The sequence below is a fragment of the Nematolebias whitei genome, chromosome 21, assembly GCF_014905685.2.
Source record: "Nematolebias whitei isolate Nwh7 chromosome 21, NemWhi1, whole genome shotgun sequence".
Classification (NCBI taxonomy): Eukaryota; Metazoa; Chordata; class Actinopteri; order Cyprinodontiformes; family Rivulidae; genus Nematolebias; species Nematolebias whitei.
The window spans coordinates 32,884,343-32,896,944 of NC_056518.1; the positions used below are offsets into that span (position 1 = coordinate 32,884,343).

A 12,602-nucleotide genomic window follows, 5' to 3' on the forward strand; every position below is an offset into this window, starting at 1 on the left:
ACACCTAGGGACAATTTAGAGTTACCAATCAGCCTAACATGCATGTTTTTGGTCTGTGGGAGGAAACCGGTGCACCTGGAGAAAACCCACTCATGCACGGAGAGAACATGCAAACTCCACCCAGAAAGGCCCCTGGACCGGGGTTCGAACCAAGGACCTTCTCGCTGAGAGGCAGCAGCTCTACCAGTTGCGCCACCGTGCCGCCCACACCATGCAGATTTGTCCAAATTTATTATTAACTGGTGTAGTGTTCTTTCACAGCTGTATGATGTTGAGTCTTGTTTTATAAGCCTGAAATACTATGAAGGGGGTCCTTGTTTGGCTACCCGTTAGCCTAGCCTGGATGAAAACTTCTGCCGTTTTCTCCATATTTTGTACTCTGTGACTGATGTCACCGCTGATAAGGTAAAAACTATTAATAAATATTTGACAAAACATCACAGAGTAGGAGTGTGATGTGTTTTCCTATTTTAAGGCCAGTTCGCTTTGGCATTCATCTTGACTCCAAATGTTACTCACCAATGGAAGTACATCCAGTGATCACTTTCTGCAAGTTTTATAAAATTTGTCCAGTTGTTCGTTAGATATTTTGGTAACAGAGAAATTGTAGTCTTAAAGTAGACAGAGTCAGCCTCATGGACAGAAATTGGAAGTTGGTTCCACAAGAGCCATGAAACTGAAAGCTCTGCCTTCCATTCTACTTTTAGAAACTCTAGGAACCACAAGTAAACCTGCAGCCTGAGAGCAAAGCCCTCTGTTTGGAAAATGTGGAACAATAAGATCTGTAATATTAGATGACTTATGGTTGTTTAGGAGGGAGGGGGGGGGGGAGTTGGGGGAGCGGTGGCACAGAGGTTAGAAGATGGGCCTGTGATCAGAAAGTTGCAGGTTCAACTCCCAGTACCGTCAACATCAAAATGTGGGTGGAAAATGTGGAACACCCACACCTGCCTCCACCCTCCTTCACCCCACTCTGGGCTCTGAGCAAGGCCCTTAACCCCCACCATGTGCTCCCTAAACAGGTCTCTCTTGAAAATGAGTTCTCGTGGCTCAATGAGACTAACCTGGATAAATAAAGGCTAAATGAAAAAAATAATAATGAAGTTGGGTTTTTGAGAGCTTTGTATGTTAGAAGTAAGATTTCAAACTCTGACTGGGAGCCAATGGAGAGAAGCTAAAACTGGAGAGATGATCTCTCCTACTAACTCTCATTAAAACTCTGGCAGCAGCATTTTGGATCAACTGAAGACTTTAAAGTTTTTTGGACACCCAGACAATAAACAATTGCAATAGTCTAGCCTAGCTGTGATAAATACATGGACCAGTTTTTATTCTTCATTATGGGACAATTTTTTTTAGTGATACTCTGCAGATGGAAGATTGTATTCTGGGTAACATTTTTCATGTATAGGGTAACTGATATACCCTGATCAAAAACAACACGCCAAATTAATGCTGTCCAGAAAAAATAAAAGACTGCAAAATTTATTCCCAAGATGTTCAGGTCCAAAAGCCACAACCTCGGTCTTGTCTGAGTTTAAATGCAGAAAATTAAGGGTCTTCCAGGTTTTTATGTCTTTAAGACATGATTGTAGTCTAAGTAACTGATTGGATTCATTGGGTTTCATGGACAAATATAAATGTGTGTCATCAGCATAACAATGAAAATGGATCCCATGCTGTTTAATAACTACCTAATGGAAGTATAGGTAAAGAGTATTGGCCCAAGCACTGAACCCTGAGGAACTCCATGAGTAACTTTGGTGTATGAAGAAAATTCTTTACTGTATTTACATTTAAAAACTGGAATCTATCAAACAAAAATTATATAAAACATTTTAGAACCGTTCCTGTAATGCCAATATCATATCCAAGCCTCTGTACTAAAATGTTATGTTCAGTTGTATCAATACATTTTCTACACATAATATCTCTAAACCTTTTTTGTTTTTTCCTCAGGAGAGTACATATGTCTCTTTGTACAAAAAACCAATTTAACAACCATAAAGCACAAAGCCAATGCTACAATGGACATATGCTTAATACCAACCATTCAAACTTCCACGTTGCCAGCATTTCCTCGCTGTAAAGGAAATGGTGATGTTTTGTTAGTAACTATTAAATGTGAAATAGCCAAAACGAATGAAAATTATACTGTGACTTGGTCAGAACATGCCACACCAGAGACGCCAATGTTCGGTAAGAAAATTCTCCTAGATATTGATCTTATTTAATGAATTTTTGTGCAGACTTGCTCTTGTACATGCATTTGACATGCATGTTGCGATTGTTGCAGGGGAACGGACACAAATCTACACAGCTAAAAAAGTTATTTCCTGCGATCCATCAAGTACTGAGGTTTCAACGAAAGCTGAAGCATCGTGCAATTTCACAAACATGTGTGGCCAAGTTACCACCAAGGACTTTGACTTCACAATCATACGCTGTACGTATTTTTTTATATTGTTTTAAAAGACTGATTTTGTTTTACAACATCAAAGAAATGTGTTTTTTAGCCATTTTAACTACAAATATGTATAATGAACTTTATTGCTCTTAAATAATCACAGTGCTTTGCACAATGTCATTATTACTATAAATGAGAACACATTTACAGTTTGTTTTATTTATTCACTTAGATTTGTGTGGGGGTTTTTTTAGGTCAAACGTGTTTTATTTGCAAATAACTTGTCAACAAAATTATGTTCACACCTTAAAGTATCTCCAAACTTTTGAGATGCATGATTTTGAAGCAGATCAACAAAGTACCAAAGAATTAAAAAGAAACTGCAGATTTCCTCGGTCGTTGAGGGATTTGATCAGTGAATGTTTGTAGTTTTGAGATGAGTGTCTGGTCTGAACTTAAACAGGGAACACAAGTAAACCTTAATATTTTTGGAGCAAAATAATCAAGTGGGTATTATTTTTTACTTGTCCAAGGCCGTGCGGAGTGACAGATCCTGTCGGGGGGAGGGAGCAGTTTTATCCACTTCCAGGTGTAATGGTGGAGCCAGTGGTGGCCAGTGGTGGCCTTGGTCGTCTAATCTTCAGCCACCCCAATCATTTGAGGAAACTATAAGTTTTAAGCAATATAAAAACTAGAAAGCATAATTTCCTCAAATGATAACCGTGGTTGTTGGTGTTGGCCTTTGTAAGAGGAAACAATGTCCTTTCTCCTCTTCCCCTGCCCGGGTGGTTTGCTCGGAAGGAACACACGCTTATGTCAGAATTAAACATCTTTATTTTTACAGACTTGAAAATGCGTGAACAAGACAGAATTGTATATATATATATATATATATACTTTGTAGATAAAAAACTAGAAAATCAGAAATAACTTTTACATATATTCTTGAATCAAGTAAAGGGCTTAGATTTGTTGCTATGGGAACGCTTGTAACTTCAAGCAGGACGAAGACCGAAGCTTATTTTAATGATTGTGTGACTTTAAACAAAATTATTTGATCGTGTTCTTTCACAGCAGTTTGTTGTTTCTGAGAAATAACTCCTTTTTCTTTATACTCTGCTCCACTCTGGAACACTATGGGCCTTCAACGCTTTCAGAGAAGGCCTAAGATTTCAGCACATATGAAATGTTACGTTTAATAAGTTTTGTTTAATATTTATTATATATAAAATACATATTTTCTATGTAGTTTTTTATTATTTTCTAATGTATCTTTTTATTATTATTATTCATGAATATACAAAGTACAACTATCCAATCAGATCCTTTCAAATTTGTGTCTCGAGGCAGAAATTCAATTCATTTCAGTTTATTTCTGATTTCTGTAGCTCCAAGTCACAACAGAAGTCATCTCAGGCACTGAACAGAAACATTCATATATAAAAATAATAATTGAACATTATTTATCTGAGGAGCAGCTTTGAGTTTAACTCCATCACAGAACTCTCATCTTGAACAAGCATGAAGGCGACAGTGGAAAGAAAAACTCCCTCGTGAGGAAGAAACCTTTAGCAGAAACAGGATCAGGACAAGAGGACCATCTGCTTTGACCGGCTGGGTCTGGTAGGAACAGATACACAATGGCAGGTCAAGAATCACGTTAAGATAGAAATAGTATCAAATGAAAACTATTCAATTTTAACAATTCATTTAAGGAGATGAGGTCAATTTGTCCTCTAGTAGTTTAAGCCTATAGCAGCATAACAAGCCGACCCTAACTATAGGATTTTTTTTAAAAACTGATGGAGCTCTCACTGTTGGGACTTCACTGTCGTTAGAGAAGTCTGAACCCAGTTAAAGTTTATTCAGGATGAATTTGTTCAATAACTGACAGGAACATTAACCAATCAGAATGCAGATGTAGAGTGGGTTGGACCAAGTCACAGGCTGTTGAGCCTCCAGGAAGGCCCTGCAACCATTTTATTTATTTATTTTTTAAAATCATGTGAACATTTGTGATGCATTTACCTGTAAATTCCAAAACCCACACATAAATTGTACTTGCTCTAAAAAAAAATTTGTTAAATATCAATTTTTGGTTCTTATAGATAATTTTCAATAATAAAGTTGTTTTGGTTTCATTACATGATGAAATTTTCAAAGAAACAGTAAATTCTGTAGGTTACTCATAAATGCCAGTCTGAATTATTGACATTACTTTTTGTACTTTAACATAAGAGACTGTGAGCAGCAGTGCATGCTGGGTAATTCTGGGACAGAAATGGGTGGCCTTTTTTTTGCTCAGATGGGGTGTCCCTGTTGGGTGTTAACAACTAAGAAGTACTTGATGGATAAAAAGAGGAGAAGGCCGTTCTGTCAGCGAGTTACTGAGTTGCAAACTGAATGTAAAGTGATAATGATCACACCGTGACCTTCAGCGTTTAATAGAACGTTACAGTAACCGACAGCTAATCTCTTAAAGTCTTGGCTCTCCTGTTGTCACCACTGATAAGCTACTAACTCTTGATGATTATTAGACAAAACATAACCCATAAAATGTCTAAACTATGCCATCAAGATTTATTTCCCTGAAGTTTTCTTGGCACACATTGTTGTTATAGATCTGTGTGTTTACTGAATGAAAACCAAGTACATTTTTACCTGTTCTCTGCTCGACAGACGAAGATCTGTTCTGTGAAGGGGAACCTAACGGTGTCTGGAAAGACACCAAGGCGGGGTATGCAGCTGAAATACAATGCATGAATCAGGCTGGAGTAAAAAAACGAACGTGCAGCAGGTAAAGATGGAAAGTTTATCACTTCGACTGCCACAACAAGCAACGATTAATTTATTTTGTACTTTGAAAAACCTTCATCATAACTTTAAAGTAGCAAATAATAAAAAAACTAAATGTGCAAACATTCAATAAAACTTTTCTTTTCTGTTAATAATTTCAAATATCGTTTAAATATTTATTTCAGTGCAGGAAATTGGGAAGACGTTGTTTCAGAATGTGTGAATCAGGAACTCCATGACGTGCTGAATACTGCCAAAGTACGTAAACTTTCATTACATTTCAGCTTTTCAGTGTTTCATAGAAACAGTAGTAAAACACTATACAACCTGGTACCATGGTATGTATCAAGTACTTTAATGGGTACTTACCGGCTACAACAATCAAAGTATTCAACACCTGCAGAACAAGCTAACATGCTTACAAAATATTAGTCACTAAGCAAGTACTGCACTATACTTGGTACTTACCTGGCCCCAGGTATGTACTGAGCTGTACTATATTCTTACTGTAAAGTCCTTTCATACTTAACTTTACTAAAACAGAACCTAAAGTTGAAAATTATGCTTTTGTCAGAAAATGTAATTTCAACTTTACTGTTTGCTTTTATTTAAATATATACAGCATTACACAGATACTATTTAATCTTTTTTGACTAACTTTGGTGTTTTAGTTTACTTTTTAAAAACCTTTTTTAACCAATCTAACAAAGTAGAGTCAGGTTCTCTGGACAGATTCTTCTTGTAGAAACGTCTCGTCTTTTATCCAAAGGACTTCTTCAGTCTGAGGAGCTGCAACAAACTCAGTCTTATAAATATCACCTTCTCATGGTGGATCAACCAGCTGTTCACATTATAAAGGAGGACCATCATCCTAAAAATTGATCGTTAGTGCCCTGATGGCCACTTGCTATTCACAGAGGGCTGAGTGATGCTAGCAATAGCAGCATTGTAAGAGGAGGACAGTTGAACACGGAGGCTCCGCCTCTGTTTAATGATGGACGGTGTCTCTTCACAAAGATGGCCTCCTTCACTCCTCTCAAACCATCGTTCCTCTCTATCAATAAAGGTTGAGTGCACATCTTCATCCCTGAAAAAGTCCGTGACAGAGAGGAATGATGGTTTGAGAGAGGAGTGACGGAAGCCATCTTTGTGAAGCCAGCAGGTTCACCATAGTGATGCTATTCCTCCTTGTTTATTTAAAGAGGTTTTCCTCATGGTGGGTCCGTCAGTCCTTGCTCTTCTGAACAGCAGTCTGTCCTCTGGTGTGGTCCCTGGAAATTTTAAACATGCAGCTGTCCAGCCTGTCATTAAGAAACCCACTCGACTCCTCTGCTCTTGCCAACTACAGGACAATCCCTAAACTGCCATTTCTTTCAAAAATTCTCAAGATGGTGGTGTACAACCAACTATGACATATTTGAAAGAACAGAACATTGTCGAGGTTTTACAGTCTGGTTTTTAATCTCCACACAGTACAAAATCTGCCCTTTTAAAAGTTTTTACAATATATTTTTAGCAACGGGCTCTGGTGACTGTGTTGTCCTCTTGCTTTTAGATTTATCAGCTGCTTTTGACACCGTGGACCATAACATCTTACTTTGTCGTTTGAATCAATTTTGGGGGGGGGGGGGGTGTCAGCGGTGCAGCACTGGACAGGTTTCGGTCCTACATAGCCGAGCGTACTTTCTGTGTCCGCCTTGGTGACCACATGTCCTCCTCTGCTCATCTCTTGTGTGAGGTTCCACAGGGCTCAGTCTTAGGCTCCCTCCTCTTCACGCTGTACCTGCTCCCTCTTAGCTCTATTTTTTTTTAGAAAATATGGGATCTCCTTTCATTGTTAAGCAAATGATGCACAGATATATGTCCCACTAAAAAAATGACTTAACTCTCTGGGCCCTCTGTTTTCTTGTCTGGAGGACATCAAAGCCTGGATGGCTGTGAACTTCTTAAAGTTTAATGAGGGAAAGACTGAGGTGATGGTCTTTGGAAGCTATACTGAGACTCCCAATGCAGATGTTGGTTCCTTGGCCCAGTATATCAGGCCAACTGTTCTAAACCTAGGGGTCAAAGTCGACGCTGGACTAAAGTTAGAAAACCACATCAGAGCTGTTGTTAAAACTAGTTTTTTCCACCTGAGGCAGCTAAAATGAAACCGATTCTTTCACAGCGGCACTTCGGAACGGTACTGAACGCCTTTGTGACCACTCGACTGGATTACTGTATTCACGCTATACTGGATCAGTGATCTCTCAGCTTCAGAGGGTACAGAACGCTGCTGCACGGCTTTTAACTGGCACACAAAAGTTTGACCACATTTCTCCTGTTTTATCCTCCCTGCACTGGCTGCCTGTACATTTTAGGATTCATTTAAAAATTATTTTATTTGCTTTTAAAGCTCTTAATGTACTTGCCCTGCCTTATCTGTCTGAGTTGCTACATCTGTACACACCCTCTGGATCCCTCAGGTCATGTGATCAGCTGCTCCTGAGTATAAGCTCAGAGGAGGCCGTGCTTTTGCTGTGGCAGCTCCTAAACTGTGGAACGACCTTCCATTGAACATCAGACAGGCCTCTTCCCCGTCTGTTTTTAAATCCCTTCTTAAAACCATCTCTCCTCCCTGGCCTTTGACACCACCTGAAATGTTGACTTTTCATAATTTTAATTGCTTTTATTTTCTGACTGTATGATTGTTTTTTTTGTGTGTACTGTACAGCACTTTGGTCCTGTGGGTATATAAAGTGCTCTATAAATAAAGCTGGTATGGTAAAAGAACCCATCCATCATTAAACAGGGGTGGAGGCCTCCATGTCCAACTGCCCCCTCTTACAATGCTATTATTGCTAGTGTCACTGTGAATAGCAAGCAGCCATCAGGGTGCTAACGATCGGTCGTTAAGGCTGATGGTCCTCCTTTATCATTTGAACAGCTAGTTTTAGCTGTCTCCAGCAAATTGGTTGATCCGCTTTGAGAAGGTGATATTTATAAGACTGAGTTTAGTGCAGCTCCTCGGACTGAAGAAGCCTTTTGGAAAAAAGATGAAACGTTTCAACAAAGAATCTGTCCGGAGGACCTGACTTTCCTTTGTTAGATTTTTCTACCTGGATTATTGAGCATGCATCAGGATGTTTTAACCAATCCTTCCTGTGTTTACAGATCAGTGACATTGGACTTGGAGACCTGGATGTAAATGCTGCACAAGTATTTTCTCGCTTTCAGAACGTCACTCAGACAGCAAAATTAGACACATCTGCCAATATAAAAACCTCTGTCGCAGTACTGGACACCTTGAGCAACAAGCTGAAAAGCATACTGAGCATCACTGCAATAAATGTAAGTATCAGAAACTTTAACTACATTTATGTAATTGTTTAAGGAAGCCACAAAAACATGTATGAAGAAGTGATTATTACAACTTGCAGAACAAACATGCATGTCATGTTCGCTGGTTACTCTGAATTTTCCTTAGGAGTGACTGAATAATGGTTTTGTCTCATTTGTCCCCATGTGTCCTGATGAAGGACAGGGTGTCCCTTGGCACCAGCTCTCTGCAACCCTACATGGAAAAGTTAGTTTAAAAAAAGTGGATGAATTCAGTTGGATGAATGAATAATATCTACCTCATTCCTCGCCCCCATGCTGCCTTGGGTGAACCATGGGCGTGACTTCCAGTGCAGACCAGAACCAGCGTTTGTTTATGTGCGAACAGGACGAGCTAATGTAGTTTCTCTGAGCATTGTGGATTTAATTTAAACCTGTAGGAACACCAGCTGTCAGGGCTCAAACATTACAGTATAATCATACCGCTGCCTGCTGAGGATGATGGAGGACGAGCTGAAGAAGTGGCTGCAGTTTACATCTACTAGCCTATTTAGCTACTTCATTGACTCGGTTCTTCTGACAGTGAAGTGATGAACAACCTGAAAAGCTCTGAGGCGTATTAGTATCTACAGTAGTCCCTCGCTACTTCGTGGTTTGTTTTTCGCGAACTCGCTCTATCACGGTTTTTCAAAATAAGATTGGACATGACACACAAATGGCTGATTGATGGATGAGCCACACAATCAGCATGGACTTTTTATTTTAACATGAATTATTTTAAATTATTTAGCACCTGCTGCACAAACGGCTCCTCCTTCCTCCTCTGTGATCTCTGTTCTGCTGTGGAGAAGTGGGCGTGGCCGAGAGCGCAGGGTGCAGCCGTGGCTGAGAACTGAAATCATGACATGCTGCGTTCTTTTAGAGCGTTTAGAGTTTAATAAACATTGTTTCCAATATTGCAAGAGTGTGGGAAGGGTTTAAGACATTGTGTGTGTGTATATATATAGACAAGATATATACTAAAAAACTACTACTTGTACTACTATTCCTACTTTGTGGTTTTTCACTTATCGTGGGTCTTCAGGGTACGGATCCCCAGCGATAAATGAGGGACTACTGTACACAGTAATAAGGTCAGTGGTGTTTTTTTTAAAAGAGGTGGGACACAATCTTATTTATCTTAAATCAGACACAGAGTCCAGCCAAAGTCTTAAAGTCCTCCATCACTGAGCTTGAGTTAACTGTAGAGAAAAATCACAAAACTGAAGATGAACAAATACTATAAAGCTGTGTCCTCCATACACCTGATGTTCTCGTCACTGTTTTCAATCTTCTGAGGACCCGGCGTCTCTTCTCCGGTGGTTTATTGTAGTCCGGACACAAAGTAGGATGCAGGATTTCCTCAGTCGGGTCGTTTGTCAACAAAGTGAAATGAGCTCACATGCAGAGTTTTGGGTGGTCTCTTCAAGTTCACATTTTTAGACACATTCTTCTTAATTCCTCATCTGCAGGTAGGTGATGGAAACTAAACCTCTTCTCACAGGAACTCTATTTGTTTGGGTCCGTGTTCAAACTCTGTTGTTGTAGCCACTGATTTTGTTTGGTCTGGTTGTTCTGCAGCCCTGAACACAACCGGTACCTGAACGCAGCACGGCTATTTTATTCAACTTCATGGTTGTTAAATGTGAACAAAACAAAAACTGAGTTTTATCTGCTAAACTGAATATAAATTAATTTCAAATAAACCGCGATCCGTGCTCTGCTACCATGGTTAACCAGTGCTGATGCTACTTCCTGTCTGACAGGAAGTAGAACCCATAATCATTTATACCGTAGAGCCCCCATGAATAATGTGGATAAAAACCATCTTTAAATTGCTAATATTGTGCCGACATGTTTACAACAAATGTAAAAGGCAGCATGGTGGATTAGTGGTTAGCACTGTTGCCTCACAGCAAGAAGGTCCTGGTCTTTCTGGGTGGAGTTTGCATGTTCTCTCCGTGCTGCGTGGGTTTTCTCCGGGTACTCCGGTTTCCTCCCACAGACCAAAAACATGCATGTTAGGCTGATTTCAGTCCTCCCTTGAAAAAGAGATTAGTTATCTCAGTGGGATTTTCCACGTTAAATAAAGGTTATTAAATAAATAATGTGTGTTTAAATGTTAATAATAACGTAGGTACATTTTTAGTGGATCCATTTCAATTTTTCTTTTCAGGACTTTCTGGACTCATCCAGTAATCTGCTGAACAAGACTCTGGAAAGCTCATGGAACTCATCTTCTGACGCTCCTAAGTATTTGACTTCGGTTGAGATGTTAGTCCATATAGCAAACATATCAGAAAAAAATAGCAAGTTGAATCTAGAAGTGGTTGCATGCAGTAATAGCACATGCACAAACACTGTTTTCAATACCACAGTTTTTCTTGCAAATTCAAGACAAGTGAAAACAACCGGATTCAAATTCCTGCAGAACTATTTGCCCAACAGTGATAACACCGTAGAGCCCAACAGCATTGTGGTGTCAACAACTTCACATGGAAGCAACCAAACTAAACAAGACATTGTAATAGACTTTCAGCTGATCAAAGAAAGGGCTCGTAATGTTAAAATTATGTGCGTCTACTGGAACAACAGTGAGAACAAATGGTCACCAGATGGGTGTCAGTGGGCTGGCCCCAACAACGAGCAACGCTGCACCTGCGAACATCTCTCCTCGTTTGCCATCCTAATGTCCAAAGAGCCCCTAACTGTCCCACTGTTAGACGAGGTAACCTATGCTGGTCTTGGTATATCAATCCTGTCACTCTTTATCTGTCTTTTGATAGAAGTAGTTGTCTGGAGAGACGTAGTTAAGACAAATACCTTGCATTTACGCCATACTGCCCATGTGAACATCTGTCTGTGCTTGCTGGTAGCGAACACCTGCTTTTTAGCATCATCTAACCCCAAAGAAATCACTGATATCTGGTGTAGAACCTCTGCGGTGCTGAAGCATTTCTGCTACCTGGCCATGTTCTTCTGGATGTTGTGTCTCAGCACCACACTTCTGCATCAAGCAATTTTCTGGTTCCATAAAGTGAGCAAGACAAACTACCTGCGGTTCTCGTTAGCCCTGGGCTATGGTTGCCCCTTGATTATCGTTTTTGTCACGTTTCTTACCAACAACGCAGGCGATAAAGGCGTCTACTATTCACAAGACACCTGCTGGCTAGTTTACAGTGGACTTCTCAAGGGCTCCATATTCACATTCATCATTCCAATTTGTATAATTGTTTTCGTCAATGTGTTCTCCATGCTAGTGGTTATTATGAAGCTTTTAAGCCACCATCAAAATACAGACACGTCCCAAGAAAAGGAGAAAGCAGCTACCAAAGTTGTTTTGAGGTCCGTCATTCTTCTGACTCCAATCTTTGGCGTGACATGGATTTTTGGAGTATCTATGATGATCATCGACCTCACAAGTGGAACACTGGCTTATGTGATCAATTACGTCTTTGTCGTGCTGAACGCCTTCCAGGTAGGGTTGGTATTATTTACCTGAAGCAACAAAGAACTTCAACAAGTAAAAGTGTTTTTATCAAGTAAACTCTTTCAATTGCAGGGTTTGTTCATTTTGTTGACCTCATACTTGGGCGACAGGATGGTAAGTTAGTTTTAAAATAACCAATCGGAATAAAAATCCAGTTTAGGTTTAGCTGCTGTGGTTCTCAAACTTATTAGCATTTGTCCAACCAAATTATAATCAGAGAAATGTAACCTGAACTATTGCTAGTAGAAGTTTTACATCTGGGCTCTACCAGGTTCTAAAATCCATCAACTCTAATCTGAAAAACACACAACAAACTCCACCTTGTTATTCTTTATTAAACAAGCAGAACACTGATGCCCCCCATCATGGAGAGATTTGAAAAGTGAATGTTGGAGTTTTAGAGCCGAGTGTTTTTTTCTGAACTGGACTTGAACAAGGAATACAAGTAAACCTTAAAGTTTGGTGCAAGATATTCAAGTGGGTAGAAGTTACGCTGTCATTGTGATGGACTGGAGACCTGTCCAAGTGTCCCTGTGGTGGACTGGAGACCTG

General features: G+C 39.7%; 1 protein-coding gene across 1 annotated transcript in view; it reads left to right on the plus strand.

Annotated features, from left to right (window-relative positions):
• Window positions 1–12,602, plus strand: part of adgrf3a (adhesion G protein-coupled receptor F3a) — a 20,952-nt gene that overhangs the window by 6,026 nt on the left and 2,324 nt on the right. The window contains exons 2-8 of the mRNA XM_037694830.1: window positions 1,960–2,199; window positions 2,297–2,446; window positions 5,087–5,204; window positions 5,389–5,461; window positions 8,357–8,533; window positions 10,737–12,038; window positions 12,123–12,164. Coding sequence (XP_037550758.1) covers window positions 1,960–2,199; window positions 2,297–2,446; window positions 5,087–5,204; window positions 5,389–5,461; window positions 8,357–8,533; window positions 10,737–12,038; window positions 12,123–12,164 — 2,102 coding nt within the window. The remainder of the gene's footprint in view (window positions 1–1,959; window positions 2,200–2,296; window positions 2,447–5,086; window positions 5,205–5,388; window positions 5,462–8,356; window positions 8,534–10,736; window positions 12,039–12,122; window positions 12,165–12,602) is intronic.